General features: G+C 39.3%; 1 protein-coding gene across 1 annotated transcript in view; it reads left to right on the plus strand.

The window, feature by feature from the left end:
* The window catches only part of ALK (ALK receptor tyrosine kinase), a 1,019,362-nt gene that overhangs the window by 478,439 nt on the left and 513,557 nt on the right, over positions 1-27,366 (plus strand). Inside the window, 1 exon segment of the mRNA XM_020983767.2 lies at positions 22,080-22,281. Coding sequence (XP_020839426.1) covers positions 22,080-22,281 — 202 coding nt within the window.

The raw sequence follows: 27,366 nt of genomic DNA on the forward strand, positions 1-27,366 counted from the left end.
ACCAACCAGTCTGTGGACTATATCTGACAGCAGATGCTGCATTCCACACTGCAACAAGGGGAAGGAGGTCCATTTTTTCCCATCTTTGTTCTAGAGCCAGGCTTGTTTATTATAATTATATATCCATGGTCCAGTTTTGTCTTATGCATTCCATTTACAATATCGTAGTCATTTTATCCATTGCTTTCCTGATTCCCCTTCCTGCATTTTACATCATTTCGTATAATCCTTCCCGTGTTTTTATGAATACTTTATAGTCTTCATTTCTTACAACACAATAATATCTCAACATATTCATGTACCACCACTGGTTTAGTCTTTCTTCAGTCAATTGATACTTACTTTGTTTCTAGTTGTTTTGGGATTTTTTGCTTCCACAAAAAAGTGCTACTATGACTGTTTTGATACAGATGGGACCTTTTTTTCTCTTGGACCTCCTTGGGGCACGTTTGTCCCTTCTTCTTGAGGGAGCTATGATTTCATCAGCTTCAGGAACTCCTTCTTCAAGGTACATCCTGGGCAGTTAGTCACTTGGTAGATAGAGAGTAGCCTGAGGCCTGTTGCTGTGGAACGATTGGCACATTGGCATACAGTAGTGACTAAATCTCAGGGGGCAGAACTTGAACCCAGCTTTTACCTGAATCTAAGGCTAGCACTCTATACCTTATACCACTCTCTGCCTCTTTAAGTAGCAGGAAAAGCAAAGGTAATGCAGGTTTAAGATTTTTTTTAAAAGATCATTTATAAGTCAGGTCATCACAGACCCATATTGTCAAGAAAAAGTCCTACTTGAAGACAGTCCCGATTGGTTTCCTCATGGTCTAGTCTCTCTCAAGACTCATTTATTATTTGTTTTAGATCCTTTTCCTTGAATGCTAAGAAAGAAGAACTTCTCCTGGCCCAGGTTTATTAACTCAGCAACCTCATAAGTCTGTCTTCTTTCTACGTTGAAACTTCTACTTTAATTCAATGTAGTTTCATACTTCTATGTACCTTCCTTTTCTCCAGCCCTGGGCACCTGGTTCTTCTGCCCCTTTTGTTCATTCAAAAAGCATTTATTAAGCTCCTGCTTTCTGTAAGGCAGCATGTTAGACACAAGGTTATAAAGATACACATGGCACAGGTGTTATTTTAATCTTCTAACTTTTAAAATTGTATGTATTTTATTCTGAACTTAAAAAATAAAACAAGTATTTCCATGACATAGAATAGAAAAAAAGATGATTGTACATGAAACTGTAAATCTGTTGCTTGCAATCTAATAGGGGTTAGGTTGTGGGTTGGGGGGGAGGGTATGGAGAACAAAGTGTGATGTTAAATATTTAAAGACCAGCTCTCTGGGGGGAAGGAAACATACACAAGACATACTTTTACATTTAATTATGCATGATTTAACATTTCCTCCATCACTTTCTTAAGTCTAGACAGTCAATAAAAATATAAATAATCCCTGATCTGTGGCATTGGCTTATTTCCAAGGTGTAGATGCTCACACTGAAAATTTAACAATTGACTGTGCTGGTACTAAGAGGTTCTAGCACACCATTGAATGGGGTCCAGGGGAGGAAGAAGGAATCAAATACACAAATAACTATGATATGAGGCTCAGTAAGATAGATGCAAAGTATCCAGGGGTGGCGAACCTTTGGCCTGGAGGCCACATGTGGCCTTCTAGGTCCTTGGGTGCAACCTTTTGACTGAGTCCAAGTTTTACAGAACAAATCCTTTTATTGAGAGGATTTGTTCTGTGAGGTTTGGATTCAGTCAAAGGGCTGCAGTTGAGGACCTAGAGGGCCACATGTGGCCTTGAGGTTGCAGGTTCCCCACCCGAGTAGGCAAAGCATTATGAAAAGTTAGTGAAAGGAGACATGATCCTTGAGGATAACAATCTCAGTCAATCAGTCCATTAGTAAGTATTTATTAAGCACCTACTATGTGCCAAAGCATTGTGCTAAGTGCTGGGGCTACAGAAAGAGGTAAAAGACAGTCCCTGCCTGCCCTCAAAGAGCTCACAGTCTAATGAGGGAGACCACATTTAAGCAAATATCTACAAACAAGCTATAGACAAGAATAAACAGAAACAAATTAACAGAAAGAAAACACCAGAATTAAGAGGAGTTGAGAAAGCCTCCCACCCCCTATTCCCCATACACTCAGTTATACATTATTACCTAATATGGTCATTAATAAAGCAGATACCAGGTATTAAAGATCATCACTGCGTCACAGGTTCCTCCAAAATATTTGCCTGTATCAGACCACATATAGATCCTACACTCAGACAACCAGAATTTAAATTTCAGCTCCCAAAGATCTTTGATGGTTCAAATACATCCAGAGGATTCTGGGTTGTTGGCTTGGCCAAAGAAGACTTATGCCCAGCATGGTAAACACTGTGTTTTGCATTTTGAGGGAAAGCTGTCCTTCACAGTCCTGTAGCCCTATTATCCAAAAATTGCCCTAGCACTCTCTGCTTCAGATCTTATTTCATCAGAATACTTTTTTCCCCATCCCTAGCTCCATCAGGTAAGAGGACCCTAAAGAGACCTCCACTGAAAATGCAAATTTAGCCAGGCTTCATTTACATATTCCTACACTTGATGTTTTTTTTTTCTGAATATAATTACGTTGAAAATTTCCATGGGAAGGCCCATAAAGTGATAGTTATGCCTCTAAACTCATTTCCCTCATAGACTATTTTAAAAAGTTATCACTTGGAAAACCCATACAGAAGCCAACAAATTCATAAATATAAAAAGGCATATAGGTTAATTTAAAAGTATATATAATTTGCACCCATCATTTGAGAAACGCAGTTAAAATATGGACCTATATTACACATAGTTCTTGAAGTAAGCACCCACGCTAATGGAGTCCACATTTCAATTTTAAGGCTCAAAATTTGTCAGATGTTAAAGATACTCTGTTTCCTCTTGGGCCATATCTATACATATGTCCAAAACACGAAGAATGTGTGAAGTTTTATCCAGTAGTATCAGTGGAGGCAGCATGGTATCGTGGAAAGAGACCAAGTTCCAGCTCTAAAGACCATAGAATCATGAATTTAGATCTGGAAGAGATGATCAAGTTTATCCAGTTCCATCCCCTTCCACTGCCATTTTACAAATGAAGAAACTGAGGCTGAAAAGTGACTGGCTTAAGATCATACAGCTCGTAATGCATGGGATTTGAACCAAAGTCCTCTAATTCCAAATCCATGACTCTTTCCACTCTACCCCACTGCCCCTGACTCTAGCTGGCTTTGTGGCTCCATCTAGCCACCATGGAATCTCTTTTGATAACTTCTAGGGGGAAAAGAAAGTTTGTCTCTAGCAGATGGATCTACTTCTTGACCACTTGCTTGCTCTCCTCCTCTACCCCTCTCTCTCGCTCTCTCCCATTATAGTCTGACTTTTGTACCCATGTACTCTACTAATCACCAGATTCTTACTCTTTTTTTCATTCTTCTGGTGGATCATAGGATTAGATAGTTGGAGATGAAAGGGATCTCAGAAGTCACTTGAGTCCAACCCCCTTGTTTTATAGATTAAAAAAAAATAGACCTAGAGAAAGTGACATTAATTGCCCAGAATCACGTAGCAAGGAAGTATCCGAGGTGGAATTTTAATCCAGTATTACTTAACTCTCAGTACAATACTCCATCCACTCTATCACACTGATTCTCTGTGAATCCAATGCTATGGACCTTTCTATTGCATGCTTTATATTTCCTTGGTTTCAGAGACATCATATTTTGCAGATTCCCTATTCCTTCTTTTTCCTTTTTTTTTTTGACTCCTCATACCATTTCAGAACATTGAGGTATTATTGCCCAGGTGTTTATCCCTCGCCCTCCCTCTTCCACTTTTCCCTCTTCCTTCACCTCCCTCTCCTCATCTTTATTCCCTTCCCTCCCTATTTCTCCAGTCCTGCCATTTCTTGAGCTAGACACTCATATCTCCAATTGCCTTCCAAATTCCAAGATTCTATAACTCTGAATGCTCTGATATTTCCCCTCTCCTATCCATCCTTCCTGCCACTTCCAAGTTGTCTTTAACCTCCTAACTCCTAGTAGAATTGCTGGCACCTGTTATCAAAAAACAAACAAATAGTCCTCTTTGGACAAAAGGGAAGATTTATCATTACTCTTGATGAAACCAAGTATGACTTGTGTGATCTATATTTTAGCAAGTGTCTTAGTTAATAAATGCCTGTTAGATAATAACAACTCATACCAATCAATCAAATATTTATTAAGTGCCTACTATTTATATTATATGTTATTTATATAACATTATAATAATAATATTATTATTATATAAAGTGCCAAAAATTATACTAGGAGCTGGAGGTTTAAAGACAAAGATGAAATAGCCCCAGCCCTCAGGGAGCTTACATTCTATCAAGAGGAGATAATATGCACATACAAAAGGATATACAAGATACTTACAAAACAAATAGTATTTTACAGATTAGAAAGTTCTTTCATCTCAATAACCTTGTAGGGGTAGGTAGTACAAGTACTATTATAGTCATTCTACATGTAGGCAAACTGAGATACAGTCACAAGTATAGTAATTGTCAGAGCAGAGACTTGGTTCTTGAAACTCCATTTCTTTAGACTACATCATGCTGTAATTTAGTAATTCACACCTAAAACAAAAGTGTACATTGTTAGATTCTAAACTTCAGTACCAGCCCATGGACCACTGGGAATCTGTGGATCACAATTTGAAAGCCCATGATTTAAGAAAAAGGACGGGCAGTGATATAATGTGATGAAAAGAACACGGGTTTGGCAGCCAGGAGACCTTGGGTTTAATCCCAGGTTTGACGATAGCTAACTGTGTAATTTCCAGTAAGTCACCAAATCTTTCTGAATGTCATTTCTCTCTTTGGTAAAATGAGGAGACCTGACCAGTTGATCTCTTGGCTTCCTTTCATATCTAAAATGCTCTGTCTGCTCTCAGTAGAAGCTATGGGCTTTGGTCTTGTTCATTCCTATTAATCTTCATTCTCCTGGTAGAGTTGGACACCGGAAGCAACCTTCCTGCTCCTTTCTGTTCTTTCCCAACAGGGAGGCAGGCAGGCCCTGGAAATTCTGCCTGCTGGCTTAGCCTTCTGGGAATCAGCCAGCCAGTTTTGTAAAGGCTTCCAACCTGCCCAAGAAAATAAGGAAAAGATATAATTCTGTGTATCTGACCATACCAACTGGATTTTGTTACACCAAAAACGTCTTGGGTTTATTTTTTTTTTCTCTTCCTGCTGCAAATTTTCTTTATCTCCCTTTTCTCCCTCTCATTGAATTAAATCAATTCTTTATTTTTCATTTGGTTTTCTTCTTCTCCCTTTAGTCAGGTCAAATGCTTTTGTATTTTCCTCAAGGATTACCAAAATGAGTTTGTAAGAGAGAAACAGGGGCTCAGCACTTTAGCTTCTGATTCCTTTCATTTATCTGCTTTTCCTTTTATTATCTTTTTTGCTGACATCTCAGGACACACATAGAGTAGGGAGAGATTATTTTCTTCACCCTTTCTTTTCTTAAGTGTAATTTATTGATAAAGAAAACCCTATCATATGTACCAAAAAAGTTAATTCACTTTCTTGAAATGCACAGAGCACTTCATAAACTTCCTATCTTCTTTCTTTCCTTCCTTCCTTTTTTCTTTCCTTCCCTTCCTTCCCTCTCTCTCTCTCCTGCTTCATGTCACCTGTTGTTTAGTCATTTTTCAATTGTGTCCAACTCTTCATGACCCCATATTTGGAGTTTTCTTGGCAAAGATAGTGGAGTGATTTTTCATTTCTTATCTACCTCATTTTACACATGAGGAAACTGAGGCAAACAGGGGTAAGTGACTTGCCTAAGGTTACATAGCTAGTAAGTGCCTGAGGCTGGATTTGAACTTGGGAAGGTGAGTCTTCCTGAATCCAGGCCTGGCCTTCTGTCTACTGGGCCAGCTAGCTGTCCATATCACTACCAGATATCAGACTCCATAAGGGCAGGGACCATATTTATCAAAACTTTGTCTCTCCCCAGGGTCCAACATAGTGCTCAGTACACACTAATAAGTGTTTCTTGGATGAACCTAACACTGAACTGGGCATTCCAAGACTTAACAAAGTGCTTTGCACATAGTAGCCATTTAATTAATGTTTGCTGAATGGATGAATGGATGAATGAATGAATGAATGAATGAATGAATGAATGAATGAATTTCAAGGTTTGGTTGCCAGGGTCTCAGATTCACTATAATTCTTGACTATTACTAGGAATTATTGTGAAGACTAGTTATCATTGCAGAAAAATGTATCTCTTTGTTTCCCTCACCAAATGGACTCACATAGTTCTTCTTAAATCATTTGATTTCTAAAAGCGCTAGTACATAGCACAGTGCTTAATAAATGTTGATTGATTGAAAGAGTCTTCACTTCTTTTTTAAGTGATGTCAAAGGAACTGGTAGAAAGTAATACATTTTGGAGAAACTAGACAAAGCAGAAGAAAAAAACTCATTAGACAAGTAGTCAGGAAACCTGGGTTCCAGTTCTAGCTTAACCTACAGTGTTAGACTCAGAATTAGGAAGACTGGAGTTCAAATCCTACCTCTGATACTTGCTAGCTGTGTGACCCTGGGAAGTCACTTAATGTCCCTGACCCTCAGCTTCTTCTGTAAAATGAGAAGTATAATTTAAATGATCAATAAGGTCCTTTCCAGCTCTGAATTCCTAATTTTGTGACCTAATTTGCTGTCTAACTGAGATAAAATGACTGTGTCTCCTTAAATCTCTTTCTCTCTTACCTATGTGATGCCTATATAACAGGGTTATAACTAGGTGATCTTGAAAGTCCTTTTTACCTTTGATAGTCTGTAGGTATCTTGTGTGCATGAACAGAGGGAATGTGGAAAAAAATTTTAAGGGTCTTCCTTAGTCTTAGTGATTCAAAGCAGTAGCATTTGGGATTGGGTCTTGGCTACCCCGTGATGTGATTCAGCTGTAAGGATTGTGAGCCAAGCTACTGCACCTGATCTCAGTGGCTATGAAAGTGTGCAAAAAAAAGGAAATCATATTTAAGGTAATCAGAGGCCAAAACTAATTATATCTAATGAAAAACATCATTATGAATTTCAAACATGAGCCGGGAGCACAGCCATAACTAGCAATTTTGGTACCTGGGTTATTTCAGTCAAGTTGAGAATTCAAGATACAAGACCATTGTGGAAGAGACATATAGACCTTAGGGAACCACAAAGCTTCTGCTGAAGAGGCTGCCAGGGAGGTCTGTGGGGGTGAAGAGGAAGGCAGGGAGGGTCAAAGAAGAGCTCTCCTGATCTGTGACTGAACTAGCTGCCTATTTTAGCTAACTAATTACTCCTTTTTAATTTTTTAAAAATAATTCTTTATTTTTAGTTTTCAATATTCATTTTAATTAGATTTTGAGTTCTAAATTTTTCCCTCTCCCTGCCCTCCCCCCCTCCCCAAGATGGCATGCAATCTGATATAAGCTATATATGTACAATCATATTAAACATATTTCCACATTAGTACTGTTGTGATGGAAGAATCAAAATAAAAGGGGGAAACCACAAGGAAGAAAAAAAGTGATAATAATATGCTTCAATCTGCACTCAGTTCTTTCTCTGGATGTGGATACCATTTTCCATCATGAGTCTTTTGGAATTGTCTTAGATCGTTGTGTGGCTGAGAAGAGCTAAGTCTATTAAAGTTGGTCATCACACAGTGTTGCTGTTACTATGTACAGTGTTCTCTTGGTTCTGCTCACATCATTCAGTTCATACAAGTCTTTCCAGGTTTTTCTGAAATCTGCCTGCTCATCATTTTTTTTTGGTTTTTAAATTTTTTATCACTTTTTTTATTAATTTATTTTGATTTATCAACAATCACTTCCATAAGCTTTTGAGTTTTAAATTTTTCTCCCCCTCCCTCCCTACCTCCCTCCCCAAGACACTATGCAATCTAATATAGGCTATACATATACATTCTTTTAAAACATATTTTCACATTAGTGATGTTGTAAGTAAGAATTACAACTAATAGGAGGAACCACCAGAAAGAGGAAACAAAACATAACAGAAGAAAAAAAATAGCAAATAGTATGCTTTGATCTGCATTCAAACTCCATATTTCTTTCTTTGGATATGGATAGCATTTTTCATCGTGAGGCTTTTGGAGATGTCTTACATCCTTGTATTGCTGAGAGGGGTTAAGTCTATCAATATTAGTCATCACTCAATGTGGCTGTTACTGTGTACAACATTCTCCTGGTTCTGCTCACTTCACTCAGCATCAAACCATATATGTCTTTTCAGGTTTATCTGAAGTCTGCCTGTTCATCATTTCTTATAGCACAACAGTATTCCATTACATTCATATATCACATTCACAATTACGATAACTATCTGTGTCTTTCTCTTCATCCTTTTTACTCCCTGTTTATGCTTTTCTTTCTCCTTTCTCTTTTCTCTCCTCACTAATGTTTTGCTTTTGACCACCGCCTCCCTTAGTCCCACCTCTCTTCTATTAGCCCCCTCCCTTTTCTTTCCCCTTTTCCCTCCTACTGCCTATAAGGCATGTTAGATTTCTATACCTAACTGACTATGTTATTCCCTTCTTAAGGTAAATCTGATGAGAGCAAGGTTCAAACAATGCTCATCTCCCTCCCTTCTTTCCCTCTGCTGTAATAGGTTTTTGTACCTTTTCCTGTGATGTAATTTACCTTTGTCTGACTCCTCCTTTCCTTTTCTCTCAGTACCTATTCCTAGTTAGATCAGATTAATTCACCTACTTGGATCCATTTAACACACTTGCTTAGATTTTTTTCATCATTACATCAAAGTCAATTTATACCCACCTATTTATGTACACCCTTTAACATGGTATAATAACGATACAGTTCTCAAAAGTTACAAGTGTTATCTTCCCTTGTAGGGATGTAAAGAGTTTGCCCTTATTAATAACATGTTGTTACTTTCTGTCCCATTTACCTTTTTATGTCTCTCTTGAGTCTTGTATTTGAAGATCAAATTTTCTGTTGAGCTCTGGTCTTTTTATCAGGAAGGTATGGAAGTCCCCTATTTCATTTAATATCCATCTCCTCCCCTGAAAGATCATGCTCATTTTCACTGGGTAGTTGATTCTTGGTTGTAATCCAAGCTCCTTTGCCTTACGGAATATCATATTCTACGCCCTACGGTCTTTTAATGTAAAAGCTGCAAGGTCCTATGTGATCCTGACTGTGGTTCCATGATATTTAAATTGTTTCTTTCTGGCTGCTTGCAGTATTTTCTCTTTGACCTCATAATTTTGGAATTTGGCTACTATATTCCTTGGCGTTTTCAATTTGGGATCTCTTTCAGGAGGTGATCGGTGGATTCTTTCTATGGCTATTTTACCCTCTGGTTCTAGGACCTCAGGGCAGTTTTCCTTTATGATTTCCTGAAAGATACTGTCCAGGCTCTTTTTTCATCATGATTTTCAGGTAGACCAATAATTTTTAAATTATCTCTCCTGGATTGATTTTCCAGGTCAGTTGTTTTACCAATGAGATATTTTATATTTTCATCTATTTTTTCATTCTTTTGTTTTTGTTTGACTGATTCTTGCTCTCTCATAGAGTCATTAGCTTCCATTTGCTCAATTCCAATTTTTAAAAAATTGGATTTTGTACCTCCTTCCCCATTTGGCCAATTGTATTTTTTAGGGACTTGTTTTCTTCAGTATACTTTTTTTCCAGCTGGCCAATTGTATTTTTTAAGGACTTGTTTTCTATAGTTAATTTTTGTCCTTCCTTTTCCAAGCTATTGACTCTCTCTTGCATACCTCTCATTTCTTTTCCCATTTTTTCTTCTACCTCTCTCATTTGACTTTTAAAATCCTTCTTGAGCTCTTCGAAGAAGGCTTTTTGGGCTTCAGAGTAGTTCATATTCCCTTTTGAGGTTCCAGGTGTGGGTTTGTTGACAATGTTGAATTCTTCAGAATTTCTGCCTTGATCTCCATTCTTCCCATAACAAAAATTTATCGTACATTTCTTTTTGCTCATGGTGTTTGCTTATTTCCTGGCCTTTAAAGAGATTGGGCTCTCCTTCTGGGGAGCAGAGGGCACTGACCCAAGCTTCTTGTGTTGGGAACCTAAGACCTGGTCAATGGCTTTATGTGCTGGGTAGGATGCTGGCAGCTTACCTGGTGTTGGGCTGGAAACCTTAGCTAATTACTCTTGCTCATAAGCAAGAGACTCAACATAGTAGGTGAATTTCCTGTAGTGAACTTATGAGCTAAAAAGACAGGAGTCACTAGGGATTAAAAAAAAAAAAACGTGGATGAGTTACTACTTGTATCACTGAGATCACTTATCAATCTGACTATTGAGTATAAGTAACCAGGGGATGTGTTCAGTTGTTTCTACTCTTAGGAATACAAAGTCTGTTAGTGGCCATTAAATTTTGACACTTTGGAACAAAGGCCCTCTGGCCCTGTCCTATTTATGGTTCTAGCTAGCAATCAATGCAAAGTAACTGTTTATTGAGCCTCTTCAAGTCTAAAGAATGGTGTTTTTTAACTGTGAAGAACAGTTGTTTACAAAATGGAATTTCTACCCTTAAGGAATTTGCCTCCTGATGAGAATTTACCTCAATATTCAGTCAAACAGTAAATTTTTAACTTATTTTTTCTCCTTCATTGTTTTCCTTTGGTTCCCTGTGCATTGTCTTTATCTTTTACCTTCCCCCAAACAAGGTGAACAGCTGATTTTTAATAATAAGATACCTTACATTGTTGCAATACTTAACAATTTACAAATCTCTTTCCAATACTATTTCTTTTGAGCTCACCATATTCCTTTGAGGTAATTGGTACAAAGTATTATTATCCCCCTCTAACAGACAAACATATCTTTAACATTGTAAAGCTTGTGTTTTCTTCTGCTGCTTTTCTGTGATTCCAGAGGTGCTTCTACTCACAAGAGGTATAACATGATCTACTCTATAGAGGGCTGCCTTTAGTATCAGGAAGACCTAGGTTCAAGTTCTGTCTCTGGCAAAGACCAGTTGTATGGCTATAGGCAAGTCACCTAACCTTTCAATGGCAACTCTCTAAGGTTGTTAATTAAAAGGTAGCTGACAATTTCTACATCCAGTGCAAGAAGGTTCCATATCTTTAGCTTCCCATGGAGATCTACAACCTGTCTCATCCTCCCCAAGCAAAATAAAACAAGACAAACTATTTAAAAAAAATCACTCCTAGTTTTCAACTATCAATCAATCAGTCAAAAATAGTTATTAAGTGCTTCTATGTTCCAAGCATTAGCCTGGACACAAGGAATACAAAGGGAAAAATTGAACAGTCCCTTCTCCTTAAGAACTTATATTCTACTGGTGGGAAGAAGGAAAAGAGTGCACAAATAATTCAATACGAGGCAATTTGATGAGAGAGAGAATAATAAATGAATCAGTCTATTTGTGAGGAAGCAAGACAAAGGATGAGCCTCAGGGGTTCATTTGCATGCCCATCTCTGTACCCCCTCTCCCACATCCCCTGAGGCTGTCCCTTCCTGGTTCTTGCCTTGTACATATGTTGATCTCCCATTCAAAGGTGACTCCACTATGTTTGCAGTGAACCTGCACTCAGGTAGGACAGAATAAGGACTTTCCTGGCTTGGTCCGTACCTGTTTTATTGGCAAGCTGAGCCAGAGGACATGCCAAATGGAGAATTTTTATTCCAGGACTCAACACAGCAGCTGATGAAAGTTTTTACAGTTTGAAAATTGACTAGAGGAATGTAAAGCACAAGATAGTGGTTATATTGAATTTTAATAAGAAACATGAATATTTTGACATTTTAAATAACCTTTCAAATGTTGTTTTTGTAAGTTTATGCTTACAGACATCTATAGTTCTGAAGTTATTAAAGATTTAAACTGCACTTAGACTTCTGGGACACTCTAAATAACTGTATGTGTATATGTTTATCTTACATGTAACAAAAATAGGAAAGGCAGGCATCAGAATCACTATACCCTGACATGCCTCAAAGGCATTTGCAATATGCAGAAAATCATCTACCATGCAGGAGTTGGGAAGTCTTGGCTTAAGGGAAAGCCACCAACCCATTTACTATTTTCTTGGATCCTTTCCATGCTGAGTGCCCACCCAGAGACGAAATAGCTACCATCACATATTTGCCCATTGAACATCTCCCTCGAGACTCAACAAATGTGATCCTGGCATCATATGAGACAAAGTGCTCTTTCATCTTCCTCTCAATTCCCTTGCTGTCCACATTTTGGTGGAAGTCTGTTTGAAGTCAGGGCAATCCTTCTTAATTAGCGAGGTCCCATGAGACTCCTTATAGCTACGAGCTGTTCTGAGTAAATAAATGAGTGGGGAGGGGTGGAGAGAGAAAGAAAGACAGAAAGGAGATATGGATTCCCACGGAATTTTGAAGATTTATGGAGACAGTATCCAAAAGCACTTATGAGATGGGCTTTTTTGGAGATGGAAGCTAGCGGTGATGATGAGATAGAAATCTACTCTATAGTTTCATCCTAAGTGAAAACACCTTGAAGTTAGCATCTTATTCATATACCTGGTTCACAAAAAGGAGATTCATAGAAACATCATCTCACATATTAGAAGTGGGGAAATAATCCATCTCCTAGTCAGTTCTGGAAGAGTGCCCTATTGAGATATTGAATTACTGGGGCAGAATTCCCATGCACTTTCTTACTCAGAAAAGAGTGAGCAGTGTGTATAAATAATGGGAGGACAAGATTAAGCCTGACTTTCTCATCTCAGCTGAGAATTCATGTTCTCTAAGAGTGAGTGGAGGGGAGTCTTTACCATGCATCTCCTACATTTTCTCCTGAAGCTCATTCACCCTAAACTCTCTGAGCCTCAGTTTCTTCATCTATACAATGGGTTCTATATTGTACCCTTCTCAGAAGAAGACTTAGTAATATACCAAGGCCAGTGCACAGCTTTTGGTACCACCGGGGGAAATTTCCCCAGGGATTACATTACTGATCCCAGCCTCAAACCAGACATATATCTCCAAAGAATCAGTGCATAGACTCTCTGCTCTCAGAAATTCTCTGAACAAGTTTTTCACAGGATCCTGGCATGGGGTGTCCTGCTTAGGTGACACAGTGAATAGAACACTGGGGCTGGAGTCGGGAAGACCTGAATTCAAGCCCAGCCTCAGATATTCACTAGCTGTGTGACCCTGTGCAATTCACTTGACCATGGGCTGTCTCAGTTTCCTCATCTGTAAAATGGGAATAATACTAGCACCTCTTTTCTGGGTTGTTGTGAAGATCAAATGAGAAAATAATTGGAAAGCACTTAGCATAGTGTCTGGAACATAGTTGGTACTATATAAATGTTAGCTATTATTATTGTTGCTGCTGTTGTTATTACCTAAAGTCATGTCATCAAATCAAGTCAATAAACAGCTTAAGTAGTTACTATGTGTCAGATATTGTTCTAGGTCCTGGAGTAACCAAGGGGAGACAGTGTGGTGTAATGGGAAAAGCACTGGGTTTAAAATCAGAGTACCTGGAGTCAAATTCCAGCTCTGCCACTCACAATTTTTAGGCAAGCAACTTCACATCTCTGAGCCTCAGTTTACTTATCTGTAATATGGGGAAGTTGTATTAGAAGAATTCCAAGGTCCCTTCCAACACTATATTTGTAATTCTTTGATCCTGCCTTGACAAAGGGAATATTGAGCAGGCTTTATTTACTTGGCAGCTGCCCTAGTGAAAAATTCTGCTCTATTGTGAGGGCCCAAGCAAAAGGATACTGGGAAGGGTGTTAAAGAGACGGGGTGGACTAGCACCATCTTGAGATGAGAAACAAAGGCCTATTTTACTTAAGCCGATGGTTCTAGTCTTGGCTAGTCACTTGTTATGACATGGCTGACATGGATGGGAGGCTTCATTGTATGATAGTACCACCAATAATAATTCAGAAAAGCCTAGGAAGATATCATCCGAAGGGAAGTAGAATAACCGAAACCAGAAAAGCGTTTTATGAGATGAATACGAAAAAAATGTAAAAGGAAAGAACAACAAAAATGGAACAACTGGAACTGAATGCCAAGAAATTATAATGACCAAGTTTGTGCCACTCCCCCAAAAGAGGCCCTTTCTATGCAGTGCTGCCTATGCTCCAGAGTCTAGCTCTGACCTCGAACGCAAGCTTCTACTGCTGAGATTCTTGGTTTCTGAGTAACTAGCATTAACTTTATCTTACCTGGACGCGAATTCGCCATAAAATTTCCTAGCTACCTCCACGCCACATTCTACTTGCGTGCCTAAGCCTCTAAGCCTGTCCCCCTACTTGCTTATATCCATACGTGTTTAGCTTAGTATCTGGCACATACTAGATTTTTTTCATTTATTTCTGAGAAGGCTCTTTCTTCTTCTCCCCATTTTTTTTCAGAGTAAGAGAACTATGGGTCTGGAATCCAGCAATATCATGTCAGACTTTCCCTATATGTTGGTTAGTTTTGCTGAACATTTTTTTTTTCTTTTTTATTATAATGAATGGTTCTTTGGCGAGTGAGGCATAAAGGATATATTGAGAAATATAGATCATGTCAAAATGAAAGATAATAAAATTTATTTTAATGGAAAACTGAAAAAAATCACTGATCAATTATCTCATCCCTTTAGGCCAGAGGTCTAATATTTCTTACATCATGAACCCTTTCTTTGGCAATCTGGCAAAGTCTATGGATCCCTTCTCAGATAATTGTTTTAAATGCATAAAATAAAATACATAGGATTGTCAATTATATTGAAGTACAGTTATCAAAATATTTTTTAAAAACAAGTTCACAGACCCTACCTTAAGAATCCCTGCTTTAGATGTATCCTCCAATAGTCAAATCATACTCTATCCATGTCTGCCTATCTTGTGTAACTCTTCTCCATGTCTACTCATAAGCTTCCCATAAAGGATCCATCCAACTTACTTGGGGACTCCCTCACTTTCAGCAGTAGAGAACACAGACCATCCAATGATTATCCCTTACTCTTATCAAATAACCAGCCCATGTTTTGTTCCTAGCATACATTTCTTTGATGATATAAACTTTACTTAGTTTCTTCTTAATATTTTCCTATTTGTCATATGTTGCAGCCTGTTTATACTCAGCACATACCTCTCCATCTCCCTCTAGGTGACAAAATTTTCACTTTTTCAGTGACTCACTTTCAATGACTTCAGTGAATTTTCATCTTAAAAATATTATTATTGAACCTATAGAATAATAAAAAATAATAGTGGTAACAATAGCTGTTTTATTGAGTCTTTAAGGTTTGCAATGCACTTTACATAAATTGTCTTATTTGATCTCATCATCCTGGTGAGATAGGTATTATTAGCCCCATTTTATAGACAAGAAAACTGAGGCTCAAAAACATCAAGTAGGTTTCCAATGGTGAAAGTAAGTGGCAGAGCCAGGATTCAAATTCAAGTCTTCTGATTCCAACTCTGAGCACAATAGAAAGAGCAGTAGACTAAGAAGAGATCTGGGTTCAAGTTTCTGCCTTTAACTAGCTAAGTGATCTGGGATAAGTCAGTCTCTGGGCCTCAGTTTCTTCTACTCTAAAATGAGAAGGTTAGACAAGATAATGATGTCTAGAGGCCATTCCATATCTAATAACGTATGAATCTATGCCAAAAAAAATCCTCATTCATCTCATAGATGCAATCCCCTTGGATGCATTTTCCTTATGAAGCTAATGTTTAAATCACATTTCTTTTGATGGTACCTGCCCCAGACGTCTAGGACCGTCTTCTACTCCTACTCTACCCCTCATTAATCCAGTGTGGTTTAGATGGAGTGATGATATATATGAGTATATTGAAACTGACATTTATTCAGGGTCAGTCTGACCTTCCTATCTCTGCCAGGACCTGGGAGAGACATTATTTGGCCCAGATCAACTTGGCCTCCCATTCCCTCTGCCAAGGCCTGGACTAGATCCTTTCTTTGGGCCAATAATGGATTGGCACCAAATTTGCCCAAGTATAGTTTAGTTTAATGCACTACTAAATGAGTGAAGATAGCAATATGTCTGCTTCTTTGCCATCTCCCGAGTCTTTTTCAATCCTGTTCTTGCATTCTTTATTTCTATGCTTGCTGCTCCCCTCCATGCCTTCTACATCCTAGCCAAATTGAACCACTAACTATTCCTCAGACTTCACATTTGGCCTCTTCCCTATGGTCATTCCTATGAGACACCCACTATGCCTAGAATACTCTCCTGGAATACACTTCTCTCTGTTAGGATCCTAATCTTCCTTTAAGTCTTTCTCAGATACCACCTCCTTTATGAATCCTTCCTAGTTCCTCCCAGTTGTTAGTCCTTTCCCCATCCTTAAATTATATTTTACTTGCTTATCCAATACACACTGTGAAAGTCACCATGATATAGTGCATAGAGTACCAGCCATGGAGTCAGGAAGACCCAAGTGCAAATCCAAGAGTATCTACATTATAACTGGAGAAGTCACTTATCCTTTATGAGTTGCAGGCATTTTACCAAGAGGCTAAGCTGTAGTTAGGTTGAGGTCATAGTGGTGGAGGGAGTTCCCAATCCAGTTTGTTTCTCCCAATAGAAAGCAAGCTCCTTAAGGATAAGGATTGTCTTCTTAGAATTCCCAGCACCTAGGACATTATCTTGCAGTTGGCAGGTGCCTAATAAATATTTGTTCATAGGATTATAGATTTAGATATAAAGGACCTTAGAAATAATTTAGTCCAACCCTATCTTTCATGGATGAGGAAATGAGGCATACAAATGTTAAGTTACTTGGCCAGGGTCACCTAGGTAGTAAGAAAGAGAACCATGATTTGAATGAGTTCCTCTAACTCCAATTCCAGCACTTTATACCCCACCCCACCCCACCACTGTTGGAGCAACTTCAACAGTGAAATTGAACTGAATTGAATTGAGTTGAATTGAATCGGAATCATCTAAATTCCTCCTGCTCCTTATCAATAAAATGGAACAACAATAATGATGATGCTCTAGGCTATGTGTCAAAGGATCTTACCATTCCTGGGTGAAAAATATTATGTGGATTCACTTCAACAGATATATCAGTCAACTAATATGTTTAAGACTCTGCTGGAAGAGGCAGCTAGGCGGTGCAGTGGATAGCACCAGTCCTAGAATTGGGAGGACTTGGGTTCTCATCTGGCCTCAAACACTTACTAACTGTGTGGCCCTGGGTAAGTCACTGTCTTTCTACAGCCCCTCCAACATTGACCATTTCCATTTTTTTATAGTTGCCAATATTCTGAAGAAATGAGGAGAAACTCTGGGGTTGGTTTAATCTGCATATCTCTAATTAGTGATTTGGAGCATATTTTTTTCACTTATTTCATGATAGTTTTCAATTCTTCTTTTGAAAACTGCTTATTTCCATCTTTTAACCATTTGTAATTCTAAAACCAGTTTCTCCCTAAGAAGAGAAAAAGAAAGAAAGAGAGAGAGAGAGAGAGAGAGAGAGAGAGAGAGAGAGAGAGAGAGAGAGAGAGAGAGAGAGAGAGAGAGAAGACTCTGCTGGCCATGGCTGATATAGAAATATATTTCACATGACTTCTCACATATTGACATATTTCTTGACTTCTCAATGGGAGGGGAGGGGCTAAAGGAAGTGAGAGAATTTGAAACTCAAAGTTTTTAAAAAAATGAATGTTAAAAGTAAATATATAAATGACATATTGAGGGAGGAGAGACTCTGCTGGGAAATGACTAAGGCATAGTCTCTGACCTTGAAGGACTTACATTTTCCTTTCATCATAGGGTTAAAAATGATGTTTGTGGTTGGAATCCTCCTTTCCCATAGGAATCATACTTTATCTCTAGTTGCTAGTTCCCCTGAATATCTGATAAATTAGTTATCAGCTAAAGAAAGCTAATTCAAATTTCCCCAAGGGAGCTCAAGTGGGTGAAGAACTCATTAGCTTATTCCCAGAGGGGAAGTCAGAGGCATCTTGGAACAGGATTAGCTTGCCAAAGATGTAACAGAGCCATTCAAAATTTAATGTTGAAGAGGTGCATATAAAATTAATGCATCAGAGGGAATTCTGGGAATAGTAAAATGGCACAGACCTTTTATTATGACAGAGAACCTCTACAACATATGTTTCTTGGAGATCGATGACAGAGCCATTCAAACAGTGCAACATGTGGTATAGCAAATGTGGACTGGCTCCTTCTAGTGGGGCAGTCCTTGGGATGGGGGTGGTCTGTAGTTTGGAGTCTTTTCTCTAACTCAGAGTCCAGCCGCCTGATATTGTGATGATTTTTGCCCAGTTTTGCAGAAACTGCACTGAACAGTCTCTGAATTATTGACTAGTCAGGAGATGGATCATGGGATTATTGGATTTTGAGAAAGAAGGAACTTTAGAGAAGGTTTTATGCACAGAATGAAGAGGTTAGGAGAAGGCATGCAAGATTCTTCAATCCTAATCATATCTATTTTTTAAAAGTTTTATTTTGGGTTTTGTTTCATTTTGGTTTTGCATAATGGTCTCTCCATAACCACCCCCCATCAAACACTCCTTTGAAATAAATAGAAAGTTTATATACAGACAACATCTGATGGTGCATGCAACGTTCTGTAACCATACTCCACTCCCTACCTGTCTACTAAGAGGCAGGAGGTATATTCCATCATCAATTCTCTGGGCCAACATTAGTCATTATAATTAATCAGAGTCTGACTACCTTTTAATGCCATTTCTTTTTCATCATTGAAATAATTGTGTATATTGTTCAGGAGTTGTTTCTGTTTTGCTCTGCATTTGCTCATACAAGTCTCGCCTTGCTTCTCCATGTTCCTTACATCTGCAGGTCTTTATGGCACAATGCTAGTCTGTTAAATTCATATGCTACAGTTTTTGTTTAGCCATTACCTCCTCAATAGGCGTCCACTTTGTTTCCAGTTCTTTGCTACTATAAAAAGAGTTATCATCTTGCTGCTTCTAGGAGAAAACACAAATTCCTGTTTACTTTTAAATACCTACACAACCTGGCTTTATCTTACCATTCTATTCTTATACCATTCTTACCATTCTTATTAGATATTACTTCCCTTTCTATATACTAAGATCCAGCCAAACTGGCTTTCTCTCTGCTTCACAATCAGTTCTCCATTTCTCTTCCTGGTAACTTTGCACTGGCCATAACAAGTGCCTGGAATGTACTCTCTCCTTTCCATTTCATTGAATTTCTCTCTCTTCTTTTAAAATTCAACTCGAGTCATCTGAATGAAGATTTTCCTAAAACCCCCAAATGCTAATGCCTTCCCTTCCAAATTACCTTTTATTTTACTACTTTGTATGCATATATATAAAGCAGCTAGGTGGTTCAGTGGGTAGAGCCCAGGGCCTGGAGTCAGCAAAATCTGAGTTCAAATACAGATGCATCCTAGTTGTGTGATCCTGGGCAAATCACTTAACCTCTGTTTGCCTTAATCAATTGGAAAAGGAAATGCAAATCACTCCAATATGCTTGGCAAGAAAACCCCCTGGACAGTGTGGTCCTCAGGTTCACAGGGTCAGATGTGACTGAACAACTGAACAATGACATACACATGTGCATGCATACACATATTATCTTTGTTTTATACACACACGCACATATACAGTTAGTGTGTGTGTGTGTGTGTGTGTGTGTGCATGCTTGTTGCTCCTTCCTCCTATTAGAATGTAAACTCTTTTGTAAATACAGATTGTTTCTTTCTTTGTACTTATATCCCCACTGTCTAGTAGGCACTTAATAAAAACTTGTTGATAGACCAATTGATTAATTACGGGACTTTCCTTCTCTCTTTGACTTCCTTGGAGCACATATTCAATAGTGAAACTGCTAGGTCAAAAGGTAGAAACACTTTAGTGAGAAGCATAATCCCTGCCATGGGTCAGTTTCTGACCTACTCCCCATCTCCTTTCTAGCTCCCGAGAACAAAACTCCCTTCCCCTGTCACCTCTCTTCTGTGTGTGTTGTCTTCCCATTCAAGAATCCTTGAAAGCAAGGCCTATCTAAAATAATCATATCTCCAATGTTTGGAACTGTGCTTGGCACATAGTAAGTGCTTCATAAATGCTTTTTTATTCGCTTGCAATTCCAAATTGTTTTATGTGATGGTGTGACGGCTCCATTATTTTGGCTGTCTTTCTACAGCCCCTCCAACATTGACCATTTCCATTTTTTAATAGTTCCCAATATTCTGAAGAAATGAGGAGAATCTCTGGGGTTGGTTTAATCTGCATATCTCTAATTAGTGATTTGGAGCATATTTTTTTTCACTTATTTCATGATAGTTTTCAATTCTTCTTTTGAAAACTGCTTATTTCCATCTTTTAACCATTTGTAATTCTAAAACCAGTTTCTCCCTAAGAAGTCTAATCTTCTCAGTGCCTTACCTTAGTGCCAGTTCAATTAACTGATGGCCAAAGAAGTTATAGGACTATAACCAGACTTACTGAACATTTGTTCTCACACTCTACCTTCCAATCAGAGTACTGACCCACTTGCTATTTCTCACGTATATCATCTCCAATCTCCATGCCTTTGTTCTGACTGTATCCCATTTCTGGAATACACTCTTTACTCACCTCTGCCTCTTAGAATCCCCATTGTCCTTCAAGGTGTAGCTCAAATGCCACCTCCTACATGATGATTCTGTCCTCCACTCTGGTGGCTTTTCTCTCTCTCTCTCTCTCTCTCTCTCTCTCTCTCTCTCTCTCTCTCTCTCTCCTCTCTCTCTCCCTCTCTCTCCCTCCCTCCCTCCCTCCCTCTCCCCCCCTTCCTCCCTCCCTCTCTTCCTCCTTCTCCCTCTTTCTCTGTCTCCCCCTCTCTCCCCCCTCTCCTATTTATTGATTTTTATTTAGTATTTATTTAACTGTACTTTCCCCAAGAGATTGTTATTCAGTCAGTAAACATCCTTTAAGTGCCTACTATTAGCAAGCATTGTTCTAAGTACTGAGGATACAAAGAAAGTCAAAAGCCCCTGTCTTCAAGGAGTTTACCATCCAATAGGGGAGGCAGCATGAAGACAATTACATAAAAAGAAGATAGATACAAGATAGGTGGGTGACAACCAATGGAGGGTTAAGGGGGATCTGCAAAATGGGATCCTGTAAAATGTGGGATTTTAGTTGGGACCTGAAGGAAGGCAAGGGAATTAGAAGGGAGAGAGAAGGAAAAAAAGCTTCTCTAGGCGTAAATGCCCAGAACTGGAAGATGGAGCTTGTTCAATGCCCAGAATTTGTTCAGGAAACAGCAAAGAGGTTAGTATTGTTGGATTAAAGAGTATGTGGGGAGGTGAAAGAAGGTGGAGGAAGACTGAAAAGGTGAGAGAAGGGAGAGGAGACTATGAAATAATAGGGAAAGCTTCATGAATTTTCTTATCTTGCCCCTTAAAGTCAAGGACTATCTCTCTGGTGCCAGTGCATAGAGGACTTGGTACATAATAAGTATTAATGAACAAGTGCTTATTGAACAACTAAATTGTGGACTTAGATCTGTAAAAAGCATGAAAAACAATCTAGTCAAATCCCTTTGGTTTATAGAATAGGAAATTGAGGCCCAAAGTGATTAAATGAATTTCCTAAGGTCAGAGAGTTGCAGACTTAGGATTGGAATCCAGATCTTCTGACACTAAGACCAGAGTTCTTTCCTCTGCATGACACTGCCTCCAAATGGCAAAGGATCCTTCTTAACGTTTGTTTCCTCTTTCTGTGATTGTATCCAATTAATCCTGTATTTATCTTGTTTGTACATAGTTGCTTACATGTTATCTTCTCAGTGAGACTGTGACTTCCTTAAGAGCAAGGACTGTCTTTTGCCTTTCTTTATATCCCCAGAACTTGGCACAATGCCTGACACATAGTAGGTGCTTTAATAAATGTTGGTTTTTACTTGACTTAGCAGAGCTGAATCCTGAGTCCTCAGATTCCAGAACTATACCAAGTACTTAGCTCCTATTAGATCTATATTCTGCACACGACCTAGAACTCAACCCTTATTTTTCTCCCTAGGTTCTTTCCTTCTCCTCAATACATCTGAAAACACCAAACATACTATTCTGAGCCCTTGGATGAGGAGCAACAGTGAACACTGCACCATGCAAGTGTCTGTATACAGGGACCTCCAAACTTCGGGGAGATACATGGCCCAACTCCTACCACACAATGAAGCTAGGAGAGAGATCCTTCTGGTTCCAAATCCAGAGACACATGGGTAAGTCTGTCCTTTCATTCAAACTTTTTAAAACTAGCTTTTGGCATGAGTTTTCCAGGACACTTAAGTTTATATCAAATATACAATGATCTTTTAATGGAGAGGGTCCAGATTGGACCATTACCATTGATACTGCCTTTGGGGGTCACTACAGCTTTGAGCGAGGCTAAGGAGGGGTGTCCTTTTAACCTCCTTGGCTGACTGCCTTTCCAAGGCCCAAGAACTAACTGTTAGAGTGGGCTATTAATAATTGGGTGTTTAAGATACTTATTGACCCAAATCCAGATGGAGCCAGGAAGGAAAGAGATGACCAGAATGTTTGAAACAGAAATTAGAGCGACTTATGCTGGTGGAATCTGGACTTTCACAAGGAAAGCCTCAGCAGGAGGAGAGAACTGAGAAACATCTGAACATAGATATGATGAATATCCAGGAAGCTCCCACGAGGTTCAGGGGTGAGAAACTAACCTGGAAGGCACACTGGTGGTCCTTTAACTTTCCTCTCCAGTTAGGTCAGCAGATATTTTTATAGATCATTATCTGAGACTTCTAAGGCTCCTGAAAACACTCCAGTTATGTGCAAGACCCATTTCAGGTAAGCTCTCTAAATTTGCTTACATATTAACTGCTCACAAGGCTCTGGTATGTATGGGTAAAGAGCAAAGAGCAATGGAAGGCAAGCCTGAGTCAGAACAAAGGCAACTGCTCCTCCCAGTTGCTTTATCTTTTCCATGGGTATATATAACAGCCAGATAATTGACCCTACATTTTAAGAGTGCAAGAAATCTGTTTCATTTTGCAATTAGGACAGAGCCAATATGCAGCCTGAGGGTCAAATATAACTTGTCTCATTCTGGGATGGGACCTGAAAGAGATATATAGCAAATTTCCTCTACTTAATTAGCCAGCACATAGGAACAAGCAGGATAGTTGCATTAACCCCTCTTACTGCTCTCACTATATAACTTATTTCACCAGGTGTCATGCTAGCAGGCTTAGCTAAATGAGAGACTCTGATTGTAAAAATGGATGCATCTACACTCATTTCTACTCCTATGGTCTGATGACTTTGGAAGACATGTGGCTGCTCTGAAGTAGGGCCAGGGAGACTGCAGCAGTTTCTACTAGGGTAGTCAAAATTTTTAGCTTTGCTTCTGAAAGCACAGTACGTTGCAGATAGTAAGTGCTTAATAAATGCTTCTTGAGTTGAATTGAATTGGGCAAGGGACCTTCTACTGTTTGAGTAGTACTCATAAGGAGACAGAGATGTCTAAAAGTTGACTTCTTGGGCAACCTCCATTCCCCTCTGACGTGATACAAAGAGAAAATATGATTTGTCAGCTCTGAAAGAAGTATAACTCACCCCTTTTAGTAATTTCGTGGGCCTCACAGCCCCTTTGAACTTTGAAGGCTTAGCTGGGTTTGCAGACTGCCTTCTAGCATAAATGAAATTATGGTGGTCCTTTTTCTCGTATATCTACATGCACTTCTCAATGCTGTAGCCAGAGAGACTTTTCCAGGTGACTAGAAATCATTTTACAGCCAAGAGCTTCTTCTCTAGCAGGGAAAGCCAAACATGCCTCAGCTTTCATTGGCCTATGGTTTCACCCGAGCAATCACATGGGTTTGTGTCTCCTTCCAGCACAGCTGCTGCTTCCTATATGGAGTCCACTTTGCAAGTGATTGTATCTGCAAGAGTAGGGCAGATGAGATAACCAAAGGCTTTGGAACGTGATTCAAGTCTGAAGGACTTTTATTGAGTCTTAAGCTATATATTCTCACCCTTCTTTTCATGGCTAACCAGTGTCCTTCTCTCCCAATGAGCCTTTGAAAGTTTGGTATTGGTACATGCAGAGTGTGTTAGCATGATGGGGGAGATAGGGCTTATGGACTCAGGACAACTTATGGGCAGGCTGCAAAGGTGAACGACAGTGAAGCTGGGAGACATCTGGGGACAAGAGAAAGGTGCCAATGAGGACGTCAACACACATTGGCTAGTGACATCTATATTCTCTGGGTTGACAGCCCATGTGTTAGACCTCTAAAGCTCCAGAAAATGCCTTGGTTATGTGTAAGACTTCAGCTAAATTCTGGACCAGTTATAGACCAGAATATAGAAGAATTCATTGGTTAAAAAATCTATAAGAAATAATATAAGGACCAGAGTAGAGGGAAAATCAAAGGCTCAAAGAGTCTTGCAAACAAGTGCAACGAATTTAGTTTGTTCAGTTTCTCATACCAAAAGAGTCTTGTTGAAATACCGCGGGCTTCTTTGAATGCTCTGGTGAAGTCAAAGACCCATGGGTTAATCTTAATGGGGAAATCGTGTCAGACTCTTCTTTCTTGTTTTGGTCCAGACCTCTGACTTCATTGGAAGAGGCACTTCCAGTACAGAATTTCTTTCCACTGATGCAGATCAGTGGCTCATTTTAAACTTTTAGTCTTTGAGAATCTCCTGGGACACTGACAGGCTATAAATGCTTGGCCCAGGGTCAGACAGCCCGTTTATAGGATCCTGGATTTAGAAATGGAGAGATTTTTAAAAAAACATCTGGCCCAGCCCCCTCATAATGAAGAACTGAAGGCCAGAGAGGTTGTCCAAAGTCACATACACATATGTCAGAATCACATCTTGAACCCATGTCTTTCTGGGTTCAGAAACAGAAAGAACAGAACTTAAAGTCTGTTCTTGGTGCATCAAAGGGCATAGTAACAGTTGAATCCAAAGCCAGGCCTGAATCTACTATTCCATGCTGTCTCTCTAAAATAATGCTATATGAATTCCAGCCATTATCATCAGCTATTAGGTAGTCCAGTAGGTTACAAGCTTCTCGGGAATGCAGACTTTATCATTTTTTAGTCTTTTTATCTCTAGCGCCAGCACATCAATAAATCCCTGTAAAAAGCTGCTGAACAAATGTACAACACGTATAACAACTGATAATGATAAGTGACACATCTAGAACATTAAGGTTTCCATTAGAGTGCTATCCATTCATGATCTCATTTGTTTCTCACAGAAAGTAGTGGATAGAACATAACACCTCAGATACTTTCTAGCTGTGTGACCCTGGGCAAGTCACTGAAACGCTTTCTGTCTCAATTTCCTCAGCTATAAAATAGGGACCATAATAGCACCTATCACACAGAGTTGTTGTGAAGATCAAATCTGTGAAGTGCTTTGCAAACCTTGAAGGACTCTACAAATGTGTTATCATTATTATTATCAACAATATTGAGGTAGATTCTATAGGTTTTATTACTGCTCCTTATTACTAAGGCTTAGTGAACTTAAGTGAGTTGTTTGGGATCACCTAGCTAATGTCTGAGGCAGGATTTGAACTTGGGTCTTTCCTGATTTCCCAGTCCATTACTTTTTTCTCTATGCCATAATTTTCTTTCAACATTAACTGTCAACGCTGCCACAGCAACCCTAGGCAGAACAATCTCTTCCTGCTGAAGACATGGTGCTAAAGACAGTTTTTGTTGGTGTTATAAGGTCACCTGGGCCTGGGGCCTGCTTCTACCAGGCTTCTACCCTCTCCTCATCTCAGGGACAGAAAAATCTCTCCTCAGAGCTTTCCCTCTTAGTTTAGTGAAAACTAAAAGCTGCTTCAAAAAGCCAAATTAAAAGGTTAGTTTTGTGGGCTGACAGGACTGTCATGCCCACCTCGGGCACAGATCAATATATGGTGAGACAGGAAGGTGGCAAGCTGACGGGGTAATCAATAGTCCATTGCAGTTTGTTTGAGAGAATTGTCCCTGAGTGCCTCTTGGAAAATCTGAAAGGGCAGAAATCTTGCAGAGCAAACAAAGGCATTTGCGTAACAGGTCTCTTACTTGAAAAATTCAGCAGTCGTTGACTGTTTCCATGAGCTATCTCCACAGGATATGTTTCCATTGGCTTGCCCATGTTGTGTGTTTGCTACCTTATCATAATCCTACTCCTCAGATCAAACTGGCTTAAGCTTAGGATCCCGAGATATTCAGCAGTTTATAGTCTTCAAAAGCACATTCAAAAAACATTCTTATTTTAATGTTAGAAATCTTAGTATTTAGAAGCTAAAGATACATGGTATATAGACTAATTGAGGCCCTTCTGGAGCCCTGGGAAGGGTTCCCTTCCATCTCTATGACCATATAGTAGCAAAGGAGTATGATTTTGAAATGAGGTCCTCTGACACCAAATCAGAGCTCTTTCCACTCAACCTTGCTGCCTTGGGTATGTTATATCTTCAGGAGGCTAACCCTTTAAAAATAGGCCAGGGTGAGATCTCAAATACTTTCCAGACTTTAATCTATGGCCTAGTGACTGAAGTTCTATTCTTCTTGGTGCATCAAAGGGCATAGTAACAGCTGAGTAATGATGACAGTGATTATTACAAATCTTGCTGGCTTCCTCTCATAACAGAGTGATTAGGGATTGCTTTTTGGAAAACAACAGTATGTGTTTGAAGTAATAAGGTGGGGGAAGGTGTAATAAAGCCTGCTGTGGAAAGCTTGACTCAGAGGAGTGGGCTGAGGGATGGTAATGCAGGAACTACATGGTCCCCAGGAAACCGGGGAGTCGTGAGCCGCTGGTAAACGATGCGGGTTGGTATGTGATGTCAGTCACAGCATCCTTCTTAGAAGCAACTGCTAACAACAGAGGAAAGACAGTAAAGGGAATCACTGCAGCTGCCTCCCTTCCTGATTCTAGGAAGATAGAAGAGCCTGCATGAGACCCAGTGGATTTCAAAGCACAATTGATCTCCTCTGCCAAAGTCATTTGGTTTTAATGGTAGCCTTGGAGGGACAGAGGAGATGAAATGCCAGACCTAGTCATCCATTCATCTGGCTAGAATGACTATAGGAGCCAGGGAGTGTAAAACCAAGCACCAAAGTGTGGGCAAAACAAACCCCTTGTAATTCACTGACCCCCAACTTGTCATTTATGCTTCAAGCCTTAAGAGCTCTGGAGAAGTTTTCTTGGGCCCAGTCTTCCACCACACACTTTGCTCTTGATGCATCAAAGCTGTCCAGTATTCCAGATTTTATTAAGCATGACCAACATACCACAGTGGGTAGATGTGAGAATCAGCCCCT

This window comes from Phascolarctos cinereus, unplaced genomic scaffold, assembly GCF_003287225.1.
Source record: "Phascolarctos cinereus isolate Bilbo 61053 unplaced genomic scaffold, phaCin_HiC Scaffold_2;HRSCAF=192, whole genome shotgun sequence".
NCBI classification, from domain to species: domain Eukaryota; kingdom Metazoa; phylum Chordata; class Mammalia; order Diprotodontia; family Phascolarctidae; genus Phascolarctos; species Phascolarctos cinereus.